This window comes from Myotis myotis, unplaced genomic scaffold (assembly GCF_014108235.1).
Source record: "Myotis myotis isolate mMyoMyo1 unplaced genomic scaffold, mMyoMyo1.p scaffold_m19_p_13, whole genome shotgun sequence".
Taxonomy (NCBI): Eukaryota; Metazoa; Chordata; class Mammalia; order Chiroptera; family Vespertilionidae; genus Myotis; species Myotis myotis.
In genome coordinates, this window is record NW_023416317.1 from 8,238,249 (window position 1) to 8,260,098 (window position 21,850).

The following is a 21,850-nucleotide window of genomic DNA, read 5'->3' on the forward strand; positions in this document are numbered from 1 at the left end:
GTGTGCATCCTGTCTGCTGTATTTTCCATCTGACAAAAAGCAGGACGTGGGAGATCACGACAAGCCTAATTCACTGGATTAAGCCGATTTTGTTTCCTCGGAACATTTGGGTGTCAACATTCAGGCACACGACATTAATAGATTAAGGACAAAAACCAACTGGCCACCTCGGTGGATGTTAAAAACGCATTCAAAACCCAACACCCTTTGTGAATAAAAACAACAATCAACAAACTAGCGTAGCAGGAAACTCTTCAATTTGATAAAGGGCGTCTACAGAAAGCCCACAGCTAAGTCATACTTGATGGTGAGAGACGGGCTGCTTTCCCTGAAGATCAGGAGCCGACCAGGATGCCCACACATGCCACTTCCAGTCGCCCGTGTGCTCAAGGCAATGAGGCAAGACTAGGACAGAGAAAGACCTCGGACTGGAAAGGAAGGAACAAGACCGTCTCTGCTCGCAGATCTGGGCTACAGGGAATCCTAAGGAGACACACACTCTCTTAGAATTAACAAGCAAGTTCAGCAAGATGGTATGATGTAACATCAATGCACAAATACCACTTGTGTTTCTATATAGTCACAATCTAGAAAATGAAACTAAGCACACAATTTCATTTACAATGGTATCAGTAGGAATGCATTACTTAAAAATAAACTTAACACAGGAAGTGCAAGGCATAACAGAAAGCCACAAAATAGCATTGAAGGAAATTAAAGTACACTGAAGTAAATGGAAAGACATCCTTTGTTCATGGATTGGAAGACATACTATTGTTAAGATAGCAGTATTTTCCAAATTAGTGTACAGGTTCAATGCAGCCCCTGTCAAACTCCCAGCAGGACCATTTTGCAGAAATTGGCAAGCTACTATCCTAAAATTTATATTTTATGATGCAAATGCCCGGGATGCAGAAGAATCAAAACAACCTTTGAAAAGGGGAACAATGTTGGAGGACCCTCACTTCGCAGTTTCAAAACTTACTACAAAGCGACAGTAATAAAGACAGTGTAATACTGGCAAAAGGATAGACATACAGATCAATGGAATAATGGAAAGACCAGAAATAAACCTTTAAACTTATGATCAATTGATTTTTGAGAAGGATGCCAAGACACGTCAGTGGGGAAAGAATAGACTTTTAACAAATGGTGCTGGGACAGTTGGATAGCCTCAGGGATATGAACCTGGACTCCTTCCTTAGGCCATATATGAAAATTAACAAAAAAATGAAACATAGATCCACATATAAGAGCTAAAACCATAAAATTCTTAGCTCAAATATAGGAGTAAATCTTTATGACCCTAAGTCAGGCAATGGTTTCGTAGATATGATACTTAAAGTGTAAGCAACAACAGAAAACAAATATAAATTGGACTTCATCAAAATTTTTTTTAAAATTGTGCTTTAACAGGCATCATCAAGAAAGTGAAAACCTACATAATGAGGAAAAATTTTTGCAAATCATATACTACCTGATAAAAGACTTGTATCCAGAAAATATGTATATAAAATGTTTATAGTTTAATAAAAGACAAATAATTTAAAAATGGACTAAGGATTTGAATAGACATTTTTTCAAAGGAGAGATATAATAAGCACAGAAAAAGATGCTCAACATAATTAGCTATTAAAAAAAGAGCACATCTAAAGCACAGTAAGATACCACTTCAAACCCACTAGGATGGCAATAATCAAAAAGAAAGAATAGCAAGTATAGGGAGGAAGCAGAGAAAATGAAACGCTCATTCATTGATGGTAGGAATATAAAATGGTACATATATTTTTTGAAAAAAAGTTTACCAGTTCCTCAAATTGTTAAGCTTAAAGTTACCATATGACCCAGCAATTCTACTCCTGGGTATCTACCCAAGAGAATAGAAAACATATGTGCACACACACACACACACACACACAAAATTGTGTCCATAGATATTCAGAGCAGCATTAATTCACAAAGGTCAAAAAGTGGAAACAGCCCTGACCGGTTTGGCTCAGTGGATAGAGCGTCAGCCTGCGGACTCAAAGGTCCCAGGTTCGATTCCGGTCAAGGGCATGTACCTTGGTTGTGAGCACATCCCCAGTAGAGGCAGCTGATCGATGTTTCTCTCTCATCGATGTTTCTAACTCTCTATCCCTCTCCCTTCCTCTCTGTAAAAAATCAATAAAATATTAAAAAAAGAAAAAAAAGTGGAAACAATCCAAATGCCCACCAGCTGATAAATGGGTAAACAAAATATACAGTGGAATATTTCAATAAAACAGCAAGGAAGGATTGACACATGCTACAACATAGATGACCCTTCAAAGCATCATGTTATATTAAAGAAGCCAGTTTCAAAAATCTTCATATTGTATGATTCCATTTATGTGAAATTTCCAGAATAGGCAAAACCATAGAAACAGAAAATAGGTTAGTGGTTGTCAGGACCTGGGGGAACAGGATGTGGGAAGTGACTGCTAAGTGCACAGGGCTTCTTTGGGGGTGATGAAAATGTTCTAAAATTAGACAGTAGTGACAGTTCCACAACTCTGTGAACATACTAAAAGCCGAATGACAGGTCAACGTTTCTCTCTCCCTTCTCTCCCCCTCTTCCTCTCTCTAAAATAAAGTAAAATAAATTAATTAAATAAAAGTTCCCATTTCTCTGCAGCAAGAAGTTAATTGGTGATATTTAATCCTGTGAATAAAGCAAGAAAAGGCATCTTACTTGCTGTTCACCATATTTTCTACCATAAAGAAACCCTGAAAAAAAAAGTAACTGAAATCCCCAAATTAGTAGAAGTGTCTGGGATCAAAGCCACTTTAAAATGGTGAGTTTTGTGGCATATGAATTATATCTTAACAAAGCTGTTATCAAAAAATTCAGGCACCAAATAAATAAAAAATCAGGCACATGTGGGGTTAGGATGATGGACTCTTTGTTGCCTTTATAAGGTGCTACTGGAACTATTCATAAAGATAAGAGTATACATATAACAGCTTATTTTCATTAAAATTTCCTCCTTCACTGTTTTCTTCTGTTATATTGATGGATGCTAGACATGCTTTTGTGTTGTTGAGTGAACCTTTTGATTGCTTCATCATTTGTGTAGCCACGGAGAATGGAAAGATGTAAACATAAAGAGGAATGCTCAATTTGGAGAAGAGATTTTGATCATTGGCTGCTGCCTTTTGAAAGAATTCGCATGCATGATTCCTTTGTATATTATAAAAACAATCAATTTAGGGAAGATTTGGGTTTCTAATTAAAATTTCAAACCTACAGGGATCTTTAGTGGAAATGAAAATGCCTTTCTCGTGAAATCGTAGGCCCAGATTTGTTTAATGGGGAAAATATTTTTCTCTTCTTAAAGAAAAATCTCACCTGCAGTTCTTTTTAAAACCACGTTCATTTTCCAAGGTCTAAGAACCTTTTATAAAAATGGTATGTTGTCCGCATTTGTTAAGTCTACTGGTAATATTTCTGGTCAGCATATGTATTATGTCTATTTAATTACTGTTACAGTCAAGGAAATTGTGGTCATGGTCTTTCTCCAGGGTTATACCTGCTAAAATAAAAAATATTTTGACATTCCTCTTGGGGAACTGATTTAGAAGGAAAGGTTGGGGTCCGTGTTTAAACATCCTTAGCATGCTTACGTGGGGGTCTCTGACCTTCCACGGTGTCTGCACATGCGCGCTGCATGCCATCTACAGAGTCAGGCGTGCTGTGCTCTGCTCCCTTAGATGCTTTTGCCAAAGAACAGTTGCCAAGGAATGTGTTTATATAATTTGGGATCCAAGGGCTGGGGACTGGCAGGCCAATGGAAAAAAATGGGGGTTTTGGCCTTCCCCTCACCTCCCGCCTTTGCTGCTTGCAGGAAGATCTGCCTGCACTGCAAGTGCCCTCAGGAGGAGCACATGGTGACGGTGATGCCCCTGGAGATGGAGAAGACCGTCAGCAAACTCATGTTTGACTTCCAGAGGAACTCGACCTCGGACGACGACTCGGGCTGCGCCTTGGAGGAGTACGCCTGGGTCCCGCCTGGGCTGAAGCCTGAACAGGTACCGCTCCGAGGAGGGAAAGTGTGGTTTGCCTTTTGCCTTTGTCTTGCCCTTCCTGCCTCATTCCAGTTCTGAAGGAAGCGTTGGCTTGGCTGATTCAGGGAAGTGGTTGGGGCTCCATGGGCTGGAGATGGCTGAGGCCGCAATGGGAAATGAAACTGACCCTCGTGTGAGCTGTCACTTTCATTCATTCCGTATTGCCATTCACTGTTAACAGAAAATGGTCAAAAACTTCTCAGAAATGTTGGCTTTGGAACATTAAATAGCGAATCTTTAATTTCAGAGAGGGAATGGAGTTCTACCTTGACCGTGAATCTTGAGGTTAAGATCCTTTGTAAAGCAGAGTGAGGAAATGTGGATTCATTCGCCTGTTCCCCCCGGTGATTTATTTGTGCTGTGTTTAAATATTACTCTTGGCCTTGCTTTACAAAGAAAGACATTGGCATTTCCTGAAATATTTTGGCAGTACCCACAGGCTGTAAATATTATTGGCTCGATGAGATGAACTTGGTTTTTTCTGTCACTGCATTTTTCCCAGTGATGTACAGCCTCTGCTTTGCATTTCTCGGTCCTTGGAATTTTCTCTTCCACCAGCCTCAGTGTTGGCTGAGAAGCCCCTGCTTTCGGATAGATATTTCCATGATCTTCTCTCTGCATCTGTTATCAGTGAGGTGCTGTCCGTGTCCCGGCCTGTTGTCAGTGGAAGTGGGCTTCTTGGGGTGGCGCTGGAATAACAGTTTCCTGAAGCCCCCACGGGAGGATGAGGTATCTATGGGAAGCTTTATTTCTGTGGAATTAAACCCCTGAGTTTCCAAGGTCCCAACTCCCGCTGTCCCACCATGGGAAAGTCCCATTTTGTCTTCAGCCGGGCAAGGATCAAAGCCAGTGCCCAGAGTTTCTGCTGCCCTTTACAGCGTCCAGTCCAGCATCTGGTCAGGTTAGCCTGTGTTCCCAGCTGCAGTCCATTGTATGTGGGGTCCAGATGGCCATGGGCCATGTAGCTTCTAGAGCAGCCGTGGGGGCAAACTACAGCCCGCGGGCCGAATCCGGCCGTTTGAAATGAATAAAACTATTGAAATAAAAGACCATACCCTTTTATGTAATGATGTTTACTTTGAATTTATATTAGTTCACACAAACACTCCATCCATGCTTTTGTTCCGGCCCTCCGGTCCAGTTTAAGAACCCATTGTGGCCCTCGAGTCAAAAAGTTTGCCCACCCCTGTTCTAGAGCCACCTGGCTATGGAGGGAGCACCAGCGAGTGTAAGGAAACAGGAGCAAAGCGAAAGGAACAAGAGAGCAAGAACTCCTTTGCCTGGGGGATTTGACCTTCCAAGATATCGCACACTTGCAGTGGCTCCACCCCCTAGGCAATTATCTTTATTCCCAGGTCAGACTGACAGGCAAGCATCCTCCCTATGTGACCCAGACTTCACTGCACATGCGCCTATCCCCACTTTGTTGGACCCCTCCCCCAAGTAATCTGCAGGGCATGGACCTGTGGTTCCCTGGGGAGTGTGAAGTTGCAGCTTCCTGGTGAAGCTGCCCAGATGGCCATGCTTATAATGTCAGGCCTCCCCTTTGCTCCTTAACTATTATTAATATTAGCTAGCTGGTTAAGACAGTAACACATCTTTAAGAGGCAGGTTTACCAGAATCTTAAGTGTTTGACCACTGTTCCCTTCCTCTGACACAGAAAGCTTCTTGCTCTGCAGTTCTTTATGTCTGACAGAATGTTTTGAAACTTAAAAAGCCCTGAAATTTCAAGTTAGGAACTTTAGATGTGGTCTTGCTTTTAGAAAAAGTTCTTTTCTTTTTTTAATAACTTTTTATTGTTGAAAGTATTACATATGTGGAAAAAGTTCTTTATGATTAAGAAAGACCCAAGAACCCGGCCAGTGTAGTTCAGTGGTTGAGTGTCCATGTAGGAACCAAAAGGTCACTGGTCTGATTCCCAATCAGGGCACATGCCCAGATTGCAGACTAGATCCCCAGTGGGAGGCGTACAGGAGGTACCCAATTAATGAAGTTTCTCTTTCATTGAAGTTTCTATCTATCTCTCCCTCTCCCTTCCTCTCTCTAAAAATAAATAAAAACATATTTTTTTAAAAAAAGAAAGACCCAAGAATTCACCAACAACTTAAGGGTGGGACCCTGATAACATCCTTTAATTGGCCATTTCTTACTTTTTTCTTCCAGTACTGAGGTTGCAAATTGGCTGATGAAATCAACCACACAGGGCAAGATTTCTTTAGCCAGCAAAGTATTGTTTACACTTTTGACTTAGTAGATAAGATGGGGGGAGGTAGAGGAGGGCATAGGGGGGATAAATGGTGATGGGAGGAGACTTGACTTGGAGGTGGTGAACACACAATACAATATACAGATGATTTGTTCTAGAACTGTACATCTAAAGTCTGTATAATTTCATTAACCAATGTCACCCCAATAAATTCAATAAAAAAATAAAATTCTAGAGCCATGAGAAAAAAAACTTTAAATTAATTACTAATGCTTAATAATTAGGAATTTTTTAGTTAAGAGTTTATGCTTATGGCCCTGGCCAGTGTTGCTCAGTTGGTTGGGTGCCATCCTGTGCATTAAAGGGTTGTTGGTTGGATGTCCAGATCGTGGGCTCAAATCCCCAGTGTTGTGTGTGTGTGTGTGGGGGGGGGGGGGGGGGGGGCGGGGCGCGCGGGCAGGGGGAGGGGGTAGAGGGGAAGGTGTAGGAAGCAGCTGACTGATGTTGGGCTCTCACATCATTGTTTCTCTAAAAATCAATAAAATATTCTTTAAAAAAAAAAAAACTCATGAAAATTTGAAGATCTGAAATCTCATTTCTGCCAGGAACAGTGTTTTGGCCATTGAGTTGAGAGCTGGCATTCTTTCTAGACAGAGTTTGATCTCTACAAGTCACCCTAGTCTCCCCTAAGCCCACTTTACCCCTTTGTGTTACCTTCCTAAACCCTACAGGTACTTCAGTTTTGTGATCTCTATTCTGATTGCTACCATGGAGAAAATATCTCAGAATAGAAACATTCACAGGAAATAATGAGAATCACAGGGAACTCTGTGTTGGATATTAACAGCAAGAAATGAGTGTTTTCTCTCTGTTAGTAGGTTGAAGTTATATATTTTCCTCTGTTTCAGTAAGGATTGTATTATTAAAGTGTAAGTTTAAGAAGAATGAGAGGATTTGAGTTTGTCTGTAAAACTCAGATGAGGTGGTGGGTGACTGAGTATCTTTGTTTGACATCACCATTCTGCCCCTGGTACTTGAGCAATGAGTTTTCACACCTCGATACATCTGTGAGCTTGTTTCATTTCTGTGCTAACCTCAATTTCAGCAGCTTCTAAGAGACCCATCTTTCTTTTGTTCACTTTACTTCCTATTAAATTGGGCCCTGAAATTTCAAAGTTAAACTGTTTTCAGTTCCCTGCTTACGTAGATTCTTCTATAAGATGGTTAAACATCAGTCTATGATGTTCAGATTCAGACAAAATTTTCTGTTGAGCCAAAAGAATAGACGATTACAAAAGCTAGTTCTTGGTTAAATTCGCCAATTCGAAAAGTGAGCGATTATGGTATTTTGGAGGCCACTTTGACTCATCCAAAACGAATGTCTTTGGGAAGTATAAAGCAACGTTCTTTGATTTGTTTTGAAAGAAGATGATTAATGCTATTAAACAAGTGGTTTGAATTATGTCAGATGAAAAGATATTCCTCTCTCTTACAATTTTGTTGCTCTTTGCACAGTTTTCTCTATTTTCTACACTTACTCAGACCTCCATGACACAGATGCTTAGAAAGGGAAATTGTCTTCAGAGAGAGACTGTCTCTTCAAGCTGTTTGAAGGGCTCTGTATTTGCCTAATAAAATATAAGTCTATATTAAAGATATTTGTTGCATGAAGGAAATGCACTTTGAATTTAAAATTATGAGATACCTTGAATTGTATAGGTTTAAAGATTTTTAAAACCTTATCCTGTATGTTCTAAGATTAGAAAAGTTGGACTCCTAAATGCCTCTCACTAATAAAAATTCTGATGTTTAGTATCATATTAGTTGTCTCTGGTTTGAGAAAAACCATTTTTCTACCAAGTTAAACTGTTTTCAGTTCCCTGCTTACGTAGAAATTATAATGAACAGTAAAATGCTTTGTGCTGGAGGCAAAATACTAAAGACTAGTCAGGGTTGAGAGCAATGTGCTTCCTTTCCTTTTCATTAGAAACCTTTTATTTTAGCCCCTGGCTGTGGGCTTGGTTAGTAGACCTTCAGGTGATACTCTTTATTATTCCATTTCTTCTGAGAAATGCCTTCAATTAAATATAATGCAACTGAAAGTCACCTCCCATTTGGGGAGGTGTTCTTGAATGTGAGCACTTAATTTTAGAAAAATCTACTAGGTGTAAAACCCAATTTTCTTAACCCAGTCTGAAACCTAATCAGCATCACAGAGGATGCCAGCAAGGACAGGCGTTGATCCTGTGGTGTGTGAGGACTGGCCTGGACAGTAACCGGGAGATTGCTCAGGTCCTAGCCTTTGCTTCCTCCAAACATGTCTGATGCCACCCAGAGAGCCTTGCGGGCGCGAACAGAGAGCTGGAGTTTGCCCTGATTGACCATCGAAGTCTGCTAGACGGCGCCAGTTTCTCTTCAAACCCAAACACTTAATGATGTGCTCTGTCTCCCAGAGATGCCATGGTGATCAACTGACAGTACATAATATGCCAGGAAGGATTTGGGGGTGTTCAACAAGCTTATGAGAAGGGCCAATGGTGAGCAGGGTTTCTCAATCTCAGCACTATTGGCAGCTCTAACTGCCAATAGTAAGTCTTTGCTCTTGGGGCTTCCTGCGGCTTTGCAAGATGATTGGCAGCATCCCTGGCCTCTGCCCACTAGAAGCCAGTAACACACGCCGTCCTTCCCCCATTGCTGGGACAGCTAATCATGTCTCCAGACCTTGCCCCATGTCCTGGGGAGGAGGGGGAGGAATGTGGATTGAGTATCCCTGGCTGAAAGTGATGTTAAAACCTGGAATAACTGGCAGTAAAATTCTGTTCTAATCAAGACAAAAAAAGGATGCCTCAGTTCAACAAGCATTTACCGAACACCTGCCATGTTCTCACTGCAGCACAATGGCTGCTGCCCTGTGAGGGGGTCAGGTGTTGGCAGAGAGAAGTGTGTTCCAACCTTTGTGCGTGGGTATATAACAAGTGTCTATGGATATAGGAGTCCATTTCTGGGTTTGTTTGTTTTTTGTGGGTTTTTTGTGGGTTTTTTGGACAAAAATGTGATGATGCTACCCACTTATTGTGATTTTTCCCCCCACTTCATGTATTGTGAGGATTTTTCTCTATCCATGTACTTAGATCCAGATTCTCCTTTGGAATGGGTGTGCAGCTCTCTGTGGGTAGTCTCTAACCCGGAGCGGTACCAGCACCACTAGGGGGCCTTTGGATATGGGTGTTTGGGAGGAGGTAGTTATGGTCGAAATGACTGGAGGACTCTGCTACTGTTTTAATGGGTAGGAGCTTGGGATGCTAAACGTCCTGAAAAGCAGCAGATGATCCTGCACCCAGGAGAACTGGCCCCTTCTGGACACCAGAGTACCACCCCTGAGCAACTCTGAGCCAAAGTTTATTTTTGAAATGTGCGTCTCGGGCTGCTTTCCTTGATATGAAATACAGTGACAGCAGCCAGCCTTCCTGTACGCTCGCCGGTTCCTCTCAGGAAGAGCAGTTGCTGTAGGTGGACGGTCGCATGTAAAGCTCCGTAAGGCTTTGACCCTGCCCTCCAGAGGTGGCGGCCTTCATTGGTGCATGTGCTTGTGGTTTTCCTATGAGTTCTTCTTCTTGCTGCGCCATGGGTCTGAAGAGGCCATCAGAGTGTTTCCCCTGAGGAAAGTCCTTCTCATCCATGTTCCGGATACCCCAAATGTCTGCGGGGGGTTCTCAAGTGCAGATGCCCCCAAATCCTTGGTCTCCACACATTGGTAACTTGACCTTGACCTTAACTGCGTTTTTGCACAGGAAGAGTGGTGGTTAGGTTATTTGTCCAGAACTCAAACCATCCCAGGACGGACGAAGAGCAGACACAAGGAGTAATTGTCCAGTGTTTGGCTTTCAGAGTCCCCGCTGGAAGTGGTAAAATGAGCCATCCAAGACTGCCTAAGAGATAGGTGCATTCGTTGGTTTTGAGCCCCGTGAAAGTCTCCACTATCTTTATCGGGGTGCATAGCCTTCGTTATTTATAGCGCATCCATCGTGCGTCAGGTAAATGTTTCCTCAGGAGCTTCTCTGACTGCCAGACTCCAGTACGTGCTCACGGCAATCCCTGGAACTCCCCATTAGCCTTCATCAAACTGGTCAGTGGGTGCTTGTTGGTGTGATTGCTTGTTCAATATTTGGCTCCCCCACTGTAGTTTATGATCCAGGAAGCCCCAGCGCCTGGCACAGCGCCTGACCCATGCGGCCACCCCGGGGACATTTGGGAAGAGCAGGCAGGAGACGAGGTCCTCTGAAGGACCGGAGACGTTCGGGGTTGCATCACACGGAAAAGATGTAAGACTTTTAACTGGTTTTCTACATAGAGAGTTGCTCCGTATCCGTGATTCCTGCCTCTTTGCATTTTTTAAAAGTTGTGTTCTAGGCGATGCCCTGCCCAGCTGGCTGCTTCAGTGTCTCGGGTTGCAAAGGGCAGGAGCCGGGTGGCATCTGGCAAAGGCTCAGTGCCCTCAGCTCCAGGATCGGGTCTGGAGCAGGGTGGGGGAGCTGGGGGTCTGGCAGACCCCCTTCTGTCTCCACACCAGGGGACCCTTTATGTCACCATTCCCATCTGGGGAGCTGCGGGAGTCGCTGGGTGAGGAGGATGCAGCAGGGCCCAGTGGGAAGGGCTTGGCTTGAAGTCAGCAAATCTGGCTGCTGCTCCAGCCCTCTCTGACCTCGGGAAAGTTGCTCAACTTCCAGGAGCCTCGGTCGCCTCTTGGTCATGATGATGACCATGGAGAAAGTGACTGCGTTTTCCTCACACTCGTTTCTGCCCACCAGCATTTTAGCTACTTGATTCTCCTTTAACAACTGAATTTGGTCATTGCTATTGCTGCTTCTGTTTTAGAGGTAAGTAAAGTGAGGCTCAGAGAAGTTAAACACTTGCCCAAGACCACACAGCTAACGAGCAGCAGTGATGGGTTCAATCTCAGATGCCCCAGGAGCTCGTACTCTGAGACTGTGGACCTCAGGGCTGGGCTGGCCGGAATGAGGGCGTGTGCCTGTGTGAAGGTCCTGGCGTGGGGTCTCACATAGAGCTGCTCCGTAGGACGGTGGTTTCCTGACCACCCTTCCAGAAGCCATAGTAAGTGACTGTGATCACTGTCGCCCTGGTGGCAGGAAGGGGGAGAAGGAACTTGGGGCTGTCCAAGACAGCAGAAGGTTAGGTGGGGATGAAGGAGAGGGGTTAAGCATAGATTGAACGGGAATCCTGGATTCCTTCTCAGCCTTCTCAAGGGCTTTTAATAAAGTAATTTGGGATTCCACCTGCACAGAGCCTTCCTGCCCCCCAGGGACTTGGTTGTAGGGTTGCTGTAAATGGGCAACTTCGTTCAGATGAGGTGCTGGCTCTGTGGAGCCGGAGCAGCTCGGACTTCTTTGATGGCCAAGTCGGCTTCGGGCTCTGCCACCCACCTTGCTGGGTGCCTGGATCCTGCAGCATCACCATCCCAGGCCTGGGTCCCAGGGTTGCGTCCCAGGGCATTCTCTGCAGGCCCTCAGAGTGCAGAGACAGCCTCCCATGAAGAAGAAGGTGCTGCACACCTCCCCTTGGGGATGAAGAGCAGGTGGGGTGGCCCTGGCACGGGCTCCGACTTTACCGCTCAGGCCTCTTCAGCGGGTCTCTGATGCGGGCTGATGGCCTCCTGGCAGCCTTCCAGGGAGCTTATTCCCCCAATGAGGATGTAAGGAGAGAACCAGACTATACTGGGAAAGTCTGTGAAAAAGGAAGAGCGATTAGGCTTTTTTCAATTATGCATTCGCTTATTCAACTGGTAGCTAATGTGTACCTACTATGTGTCAGGCACTTTCTAGGCCAGCCGTGGGCAAACTACGGCCCGCAGGCTGGATGTGGCCCGTTTGAAATGAATAAAACTAAAAAAAAAAAGACCGTACCCTTTTATGTAATGATGTTTACTTTGAATTTATATTAGTTCACACAAACACTCCATCCATGCTTTTGTTCCGGCCCTCCGGTCCAGTTTAAGAACCTATTGTGGCCCTCGAGTCAAAAAGTTTGCCCACCCCTGTTCTAGGCACTGGTGGTAAAACAATTAACAAGATAATTGAGATTTCTGCTACATTGCAGTTGTAAGCAGGGTTTTGGAGACATGTAAATTAGGAAACAAATGATCGAGATAAGGTGAGGCTGTGATTTTAAAAAGAACAGTGATGTTCATGGTAGTGGTGGAAAGTTTAGTGGACTCTTACCTATGCCAGCTGTTGTCCCCGGTGCTTTACAAGTCGTGTCCCACCCAGTCTAGTCTGTGAAGAAAATACAGCAGCTTCTGTGATGGCGCACGTGGGCTGGGTGCTGGCGGGATTGCCCATTTACACGGATTGGTCAGGGGCAGCTTCTCTGGGGAGGTGGGCTTGACCTGCTACTGAATGGCATGAAGCCTGCATGTCGAGGCCTGGCTTGTTACAGGAGTTACTCACCTGTGTGCGGGTCAGAAGCGAAATGAAATCAACACCAACTTTGTATCTATGCCAAGAATTTGGGGAGTGTTGTTGGCCGGTTTGAGAAGTGAATGGAGACCATGCAGTACCCAGTCCTGGCCGAGGCATCATGGACCGAGGGCTGGGACGTCCCCCGGCCATGCTCGCCCCCATGGAATCCGCAGAGCCCATCGCCCACCACCTTCATGTTTGTGCCCACAGGCAGAAGTAAGGCAGCAGAATCCCCCTTTAGATGCTGAAAAGGTAACAAGGAATCATATGCCCATGCCTGGCAGATAGTCCATGCTCATAGGATCATATACCCATGCCTGGCAGATAATCCGTGCACGTAGGATCATATGCCCATGCCTGGCAGATAGTCCATGCTCATAGGATCATATGCCCAGTGCCTGGCAGATAGTCCATGCTCATAGGATCATATGCCCATGCCTGGCAGATAGTCCATGCTCATAGGATCATATGCCCAGTGCCTGGCAGATAATCCGTGCACGTAGGATCATATGCCCATGCCTGGCAGATAGTCCATGCTCATAGGATCATATACCTGTGCCTCGCAGATAATCTGTGCACGTAGGATCATATGCCCATGCCTAGCGGACAGTCCGTGTGCGGGTGTCTGCCCCTTTGTCACGTGCCCTACCTTCTAAGACACAAGCCTGTTGGATCGAGACGCACACTGTCTTGTTCACCCCTATTGCTCGGTGCCTAAGACATCTAATACATGTTACTCATTCAGTAAATGTTACACAACCACATTTAATCCTTGCACAAAACCCCCACCTTTCCAGTGAATGCCTTGCAGCTCAGGGAGGATCGGGAGCTAGACCGGATGCCACCGCTGGTAAGAGGCAGAGCCAGGACTCACGCCAGCCGCCTGTCCCACCCGCCGCCCACTCAGGCTCTTCCTCCTCCACCCGCCTCTTCGTGGAGATCCACCCAGGACATCAGATCTGAGGAAGCCGGCTTGGTGTGTGTCAGGAGAGGGACGGGCGTCACACAGGCTCTTTCATTCTTGGGGAAGGAAGATTCTCCTAATCTCAGGTTGGCCCAGGTGACTAAGGCCGGCCTCTCCCCACCTCCAGCAGTTTCCCCATCGCTGCAGGAAGCGGCACGGCCCTGCCTCCCGAGGCTGCTCCTGCCATCAGCAACCTCTGTCTGTTCTGGCTCTTCTCACTCCCTCATCCTGGCTCGGGGCCCACCTGGCGCCAACTGCATTTCCTCTGCTGGCTCCGTGGCCCTCAGGTTCCTGGTCCAGCGTCACGGACCTGGGCTCTCAGCAATGGCGTTTATTCCTTCAGCAAATCCCTGTGGAGTGCCGGCTAGAAGCCAGGCCCTGGGGGACACTGGGACCCATCAAAGAAGTAGCCCTGCCCCTGTGGAGCTGACGGTCTCATGGGGCAGTCAGATTAGCGATTGATGAACAGACCCTCAGAGAGGGGTGTGCTGGGAGTGCAGTGAACACGGGTGGTGGTATAGAGCCAGGCGTGGCAAACGTTTCTGTAAAGAGCCAGCTGTGATGTGGTCATGTGAAAGCATAGACAGTATGTAAATGAATGAGCATGGCCATTGTGACAATAAAACTTTATTTACAAAAACAGGCAGCGGGCCTGATTTGATCCCCAGGCTGAAGTTTGCTGGTCCCTGATTTAGAGAATCTACTTGAAAAGGAAAGAGCCTCTCTGGAGAGGTGATGCATGGAGTGATGGTTAAGTTCCGCCCTCAGCCCAGTCAGGGTTTTGGAGTGCATGAGCACCAGCAGCTCGGGTATCACGTGGGAACTCGTTCAGAACAAAGGTTCTTGGGTCCCAGCCCGACCTCCTGAACCTGAGCTCTGAGGTGGGCCAGCGTCTGTCTGAGCAGGGCCTTCGGGTGATTCGGCAGCATGCCCAAGTCCAGAACTGCTGTTGGGCACTGGAAAACCACAGCGCTGGACGGGGATGGGGCCAAATCTTGGCTCTTCCCCTTGCTAGCTCTGTAACCTTGGCTACGGTGTAAAATGAGCTGTAACTGTAAAGGAGCTGTGAGAAGAGATGAATGACTCTGCAAAGAGCCTAGGAGATGCTGACACATAATAGGTCCTATCGAATGGTAGCCGCTGTCATCACCACCGGCATCGTTTGGGTCTTCCAGACACTGAAGCAGGTTCGCCCTGGGAAGTAACATGAAGCAACTTTCATTCCCAGCATCTTGCTCCTGACTGGCTTCCCCTCAATGTGGCCTGAATACAAGGCTGTTTGTTAAAAGAGAATTTAAATCCTTTCACTGGTCCTGCTTCCTTGGCTCTCTCCTGGGCCTGTTAACCCACAAGATGCTCCCAGACCATGAATTCTACAGCTGTGACTCACCACAGGGCTGGGGCCATCGTACCAGGCACCCGGCTTTACATTCACTTTCTGGCAGTTGACAGTTTTCGCTTTTTATGTGAGAAGCTATTTATACCAAGAAAGACAGGAGCTGGCAGATGTGGGGGGAAGGAGTGAATGACAAAGTAGTTCATCTCTCTAGGCCTGCTGGGTGGTCTGGTTTGTAGGGAGGGAATGCATAATCAAATAGCCCCTCTAAAAACTGCACAGAAACCATTATTAGACTCACCAGCCATTTGCAGTGTCATCTTCATTTGATTACTCCATCAGCTCGTGCTGAGCTCCAAATGGAATTTCACGGCTGCATGAGATGCATGCTTCTCCACCTGCAGCGGATTACATTTCTTCTGAGGTGCTTCTCCTGCGTTCGCCGTCGCTGTCACTCAACACAGGGTTTTCAGGGCTGTGTCAGAGATGAGTGGGGAAGGGAGGTAAGGAGATAGGAGACCCCCAAACATCTGAACAGATCTCGGAGAAGATCCTGTGTTTATCTTGGCTCCAGATATACACTGAGTCATTGCATGGCAATGGGAAACATGCCTGTGTGCACAGCATTCAGTAAACCCCCTGTTAATGAACTTGTTTTCAACGGAGCCGTCAGAGATGGGACGAGAACCTGGGTTCAGGCCTGAGGGCCTCTGCCAGATTCCACCAGCAGGGTCTTGTCAAGGCTCGCGTGCAGAGCGTGAGGCCCAGGGAAGCCAAGGATCTTTTGCAAATGCAGGAAAGGGAGACCTGCCATTGGAGTTTCCAGTTTTCAAGACAGATGGCCTCAACCCTTACAGCAAATGCGTTCTGGGATCCTTGAGATGGGGAGTGGGCCTCAGGCTGGACTTCCTGCCTGAGCTCACAGCCGCACACCCTTTCTGCTGACTGAGCAGCCTACTCTGTGGGCTGGTGTGAGAGTTGATTTACTATCAAGAGGATCTTCTCTGCCTTATGACTCATGAGATGTTTTGAGAAGTTTCAGGAGATGGTTGGATGAATCTACCACCAAGTCAATTAATAACTACCTTCTTTCGTCTAGCCATCTATCTGTCCATCAGTTTATTCATTCACTTGTGTATTCAGCCATTTGTTCATTCCCCGGTTGTTTGTTAAGTACCCTTATTCTGTTGTGATTTTGGTGTGGCTGTGGTCCAGGTTTGGTATAAAACCGGAGTTTCCCAACCCCTGTGTTACATTGTGCTTTGTGTGGCAGGGAGTAGCGCATAGCAAACGCAGAACGTCTCTCTGTGTGGAAGACCCACACAGACTCCAGGCTTGGTGCTGGCCTCCCGGAGCTTCTCAGTACCTGTCCTCTGAGCTCATAGTGTTCAGGAGTGTGAGCTTTGGCACTGCGTAGCTCAGTGTTCAGATTGGACAAGTTAACCCACCTCCATGAGCTTTCATTTCATCATTTGGAAAATAAGAATGTTACTACCTAACTACAGTGTGTTTGTGAGGATTAAATAAAATAATACCTTAGCGTGGGACTTTAAAAATGGCAGATTCAGCTTTTCTTTAAATAGCCAGAAACAGCCCAAATGTCCATCAACAGCTGAATGGATAAACAAATTGCATTTTATCCATAGAGTAGACTACTACTCTGTAATAAAAAGGAGAGAACTCTTGCTGTTTCCAGCAACATGAATTTATCTTAAAATCATAATTCTGAACAAAAGAAGCCAGACCCAAATAAGTGATCTACTGTAGGATTCTATTTATATGAAACTTCAGAACATTTAAACCAGCAGTTCTCAACCTGTGGGTCGCTAACCTGGGAGTCGAATGACCCTTTCACAGGTGTTGCCTAAAACCATCGGAAAACACATATATAATTACATATTGTTTTTGTGATTAATCACTAATTGAACAAATTATGTTCAATTTGTAACAATGAAATTCGGGGTCACCACAAAACGAGGAACTGTATTAAAGGGTCGCGGCATTAGGAATGTTGAGAAACACTGATTTAAACTAATCTGTAGAACTGAAAGCAGATCAGTGGTGACTTGTGGGTAGAGGAGGTAGGGAAGAGTGGGAGGGAGGAGTTCAGAAGGGCAGAGGGAGGAACCTTTGAGGGCAATAGGTGTTTTCACTATCTTGATGATGCAGATGGTTTTGTGAGTACTGTATATGTATATGTCAAAACTTATCAAATTGTATACTTTGAACATGGGGTTTATCTTTAACTACCTCAATAAAATGATTGATTGATTGAATGATTGATTGAATGAATGAATGAAATGCTCTTTAGCAAACAGGAAGGCAGGCATTCTCTCTCATGTCAGTGATAAAGTCTTCCTAAGGTTCCATGGTTGCCTCGGGATGTAACTGAGCCTTTGGCCAAGAAGCACTGTTAGAAAGAATTGCGCAGTACTAATTATGCATAATAAAAAGGAGATCTGGGACAGAAACTCATCAACATCCAGATGGATGGCACTAAAAAGCCATTTCCACAGACTGGCTTCTTTCATCATCTCTTTTAATTCCCTAGGATGTGCCTAACATGTAGTTGGCACTCGATAAATAGTGGTGGCAGTTGCTACTGCTATAGCAATTAGAAAGATTGATTAAAACTCAATGATCAGATCTTGCAAAGGGAAGCTAATTATCCGAACAATTTCCGAGCCTGATTTTCTGAACCAAAAGAGAAGTTCGTAAGCTCTCAGTTTGGGAGGGACCAGGGCTGCCACATAGAGTTGTAAGGTTTGTCATTACACAAAGGTGCCTGGCCAAGGGGGTGATTGGAGGCTGATATTCACCTGGGCTCTGATGCCTCCCAAAGGAGGGGAACGTTTGGTTCGCCAGAAGGCACTTTAGAGCTTACCTGACTGGGATGCAGGACTCTCCCCAGATGGGGGCTTGCTTTTTCTAATTTGTAGTTGGGGGGGGGGTCTTTTTCTCATTTCCTCAAAGGTAATAAAAAGTCTAGCAGCTACCAAGAAGCAGCTGTAAACATTAGTCCAGCTCAGCGGCTTTTCACTTCTTCTTAATCCTGGGGTTCTGGGAGACCTGCTTTCTGACTCTTGAGCAAGGGCGTTGGGAGAAGGGCGTGTCCCCGTCCTCACTGGCGTTGAGGGGTTGGTGTGAGGAGGGGTTCTGGGAGACCTGCTTTCTGACTCCTGAGCAAGGGCGTTGGGAGAAGGGCGCATCCCCGTCCTCACTGGCGTTGAGGGGTTGGTGTGAGGAGGGGTTCTGGGAGACCTGCTTTCTGACTCTTGAGCAAGGGCATTGGGAGAAGGGTGGGTCCCCGTCCTCACTGGCGTTGAGGGGTTGGTGTGAGGAGGGGTTCTGGGAGACCTGCTTTCTGACTCCTGAGCAAGGGCGTTGGGAGAAGGGTGGGTCCCCGTCCTCACTGGCGTTGAGGGGTTGGTGTGAGGAGGAGGACAGGGTATGCTTTCCCTGGTTTCGATGGCCCGGATTCTGAACAGTGGGTCCTTTTTTGTTCTCTCCTTCCTCCTCCATCGCTGAGCAAATCATTGCAAGTATCATAACCTGTGATAGAGAGGCAGGCAGGGAAAGGGGCAGAAAGGCGAACCAATTAATTTTGCCAACCGCTGGGCAACTATGTTCATGTTGTTTGAGGGAGAGGGTCAAGGCAAGCTCTGTGGGTAAACTTGAGGTTGAATTGTGCATGTCTTTTTTGTTGTTGTTAGTCCTCACCCACTGATATTTTTTCCATTGATTTTTTAGAGAAAGTGAAAGGGAGGAGTTGGGGAAAATGATAGGAGAGACAGACAGACAGAGAAACATTGATGTGAGAGAGACACAGTGGTTGTTTGTGTCCCGTAAGCACCCCATTTGGAACTGGGGATCAAATCTGCAATTGAGGTACATGCCCTTGACCGGGAATTGAACCCAAGACCCTTTGGTGGACTGGCCAACACTCTAACCACTGAGAAACACTGGCAGGGTGTGCATGGTTTTGAAGCACCCATCCTCTCCTGGACCCCATTCCAACGTGGATAAGCAAGAATCCATCTGGGAGGTGAGTAGGACATGAGAAACAGCTCTGCTCAAATCCGGCCCGTGGTGGTCTTTCCGAAGCATAGTGATTAAAAGCCTTGCTGTGTTATCGGGCCACTGGAGACCGGACGCAGGTCTGCCACACTCTGGCCATGGGTGTGATTGGAGCAATTTGTTTTACCTGGTGAAGTCATTCTTCCTCTTCCATAGCACAAAGATAGTAATGCAAAGGTTCCCCTTACAGGGCAACTAATACAGAACCTGGCATGTTAAAAACATCCTATATAATAAAAGCCCAATATGCTAAGTGTCCAGTCAGCCTGCATATTACACCCAATCAAAGTGTAATATGCTAATGACATGCTAAGGCCGCTCAACCACTCACTATGACGTGCACTGACCACCAGGGGGCAGACAGCCGACCAGTCGCTATGATGTGCACTGACCACCAGGGGGCAGACACTCTGACCGGTAGGTTAGCTTGCTGCTGGGGTCTGGCCGATCGGGACTGAGTGACATGGGCCAGGCATGCCCTGGAGCCCTCCCGGTCCCTCCCTGGCTGGCCAACCTCCCGTGTCCCTCCCCAGCCCCAATTGTGCACCAGTGGGGTCCGTTGACCTGTCCTGTACCCTCTCACAATCCAGGACCCCTCGGGGGATGTCAGAGAGCTTGTTTTGGCTTGATCCTGCAGGCCAGGCCTAGGCACCCCACTGGTGCATGGATTCGTGCACCAGGCCTCTAGTTAGATATAATTACCGATTGGACAGCCAATTGGTATAAAAACACTTTTCTTAGAAAGGCCCATCTGGGAAAACAAAACCGAGATCTAAGCCTGAAGCTCTTGTTCAGAGATTAGGAGGGAGGAACTATAGAAATAAGACTGTAGGAATTATTGAACCTAAACCTTGTATTTGATATCTAAGAAAACAATCTCAGAAAAGGTATATGACTAGAACATTGTCACATAGAGCCAGAATTTAGGAAACAGAGTTAATTTACTTCACTGTTATTCCCCTTAGACCAATGGTCGGCAAACTCATTAGTCAACAGAGCCAAATATCAACAGTACTTCTTCAAAATAGACTCGCCCAGGCCGAAAACCGACTTCTGCGCATGGGCCACGAAGTTTCAATCACACTGTACTCGCGCCTGCATGTGGTATTTTGTGGAAGAGCCACACTCAAGGGGCCAAAAAGCCGCATGTGGCTCATGAGCTGCAGTTTGCCGACCACGGCCTTAGACCATCCAAGGCAAATACCCAAGGACGGGGTCTGGAGAATCACAGAAAAGGGGGCTTCCAAGTCCAGAAAGAGCCATGAGTCAGAAAGCCCCTTTAGCCAGCTGTGTATCTGAGCGGCCTTGACCAAGTGTCTTGTCGCCTTCTAGCTCTGTTCCCTGTTTGGAAAATAAGGCTGTGAAATCTTTTCTTCCCAGTATAGAGTAGAATAAACATGGTAATGTTCCCAAATTGTTAGGGAAAAGGTGATAGAGTTCATGAACAATAATTGCTATTCACAGACTCTAGAGCAGTGGTTTTCAACCTTTATTTGGCCACGCCCACCTAAGCATCTCTAAAATCCTGATGCCCCCCCTGAGACATACAATTCTTATTACTCAAAAAGTGAACTCCTATACACGGAGAGGAAGCCTAAAAGGCCATTAACTTGGTCTAAACAAGCTTCCAAAGAAGAAGCTTTTCATGGCATCCATGAAAGAGAAAAATGAAAGAACGAAAGGACAGTTGAAGTACTGAGGAAGAAATCACTAAGAAATTGTTTAAAAAATAAAATCTGAAGTGATACAAAAAAATAGCAAAGTTTCAAAACATATAATAGGGAACTGAAATGTATCAATATGTCACAATATATATTTATATACTGTATATGAGGCCCCTAGAACCATAAGAAATGCAAAAAATTCACTGTTAATAACTCATTCTCGAATTGCCCCCCCCCCTTAAAAATCAAAGTGCTCCCCTGTGGGGCATGTGCCCCACGTTGGGAACCACTGCTCTAGAGCCTTCAAAATTTTTGTCCTTTTGATCTTTCAATACCTGAGACACATCTTAACATCTCTAATTGTTTATAGATTTGTTTCTCCTTCTGTTTCTGCCTTATATATTTTTGAGGCTTTATTTATGGATGTCTTTAAGTGTATGATTACAATATATTTTTAGAGTTTTCCTTTCATTTTTTCAACATCCCTTCTTATGGGTTTTGTTTTTTATGGGTTTTTTTTTTTTTACATTTAACTTAACATGAAAATCTTTTTTATGGTTCTTAAAAAGTTTCTGAACAGCTGTATTCATAACATTTCCCAGGAACATAAGTAGTGAACTGGCGGCTATTACGAAGTAATGAACAAGTTATATCACTGGTAATTTTTGAAATGACCAAGGATCTATTAACCAATTATAGCTTCCCTTTTTATCTCTCCTAATTGTATTTCCTTAAATTCTGGTTTGTACAATATTAACAGTGCACACTAGCTTTCCCTTGGTGAGTAGCTGCAAGATACGCTTTTCTATTGCTTCATTTTAACCTTTTCTTGTAGATTTACTTTAAGTAAGCAGCATATGATGGATATTGTTTTCCTTTTTAATCCAAGTTGATCATTTATCTTTTAATTGATGAGTAGATATATATACTTTTATTATGATAACTTCGATGATTATTACTACCACTTTTTTTCTGGTTTTATTGTTTGCCATCTTTTCTCCTTTGCTTTTTTCTATTTTCTTGACTGCTATTTTTTAGTG

General features: G+C 45.3%; 1 protein-coding gene across 2 annotated transcripts in view; it reads left to right on the top strand.

Moving 5' to 3' along the window:
- PRICKLE2 (prickle planar cell polarity protein 2) overlaps positions 1 to 21,850 on the top strand; it is a 157,916-nt gene that overhangs the window by 61,195 nt on the left and 74,871 nt on the right. For both annotated transcript variants that reach the window (XM_036331660.1, XM_036331661.1), the window contains exon 2: positions 3,867 to 4,050. In XM_036331660.1, the coding sequence (XP_036187553.1) occupies positions 3,907 to 4,050 (144 nt within the window). In that variant the 5' untranslated portion in view covers positions 3,867 to 3,906. The remainder of the gene's footprint in view (positions 1 to 3,866; positions 4,051 to 21,850) is intronic.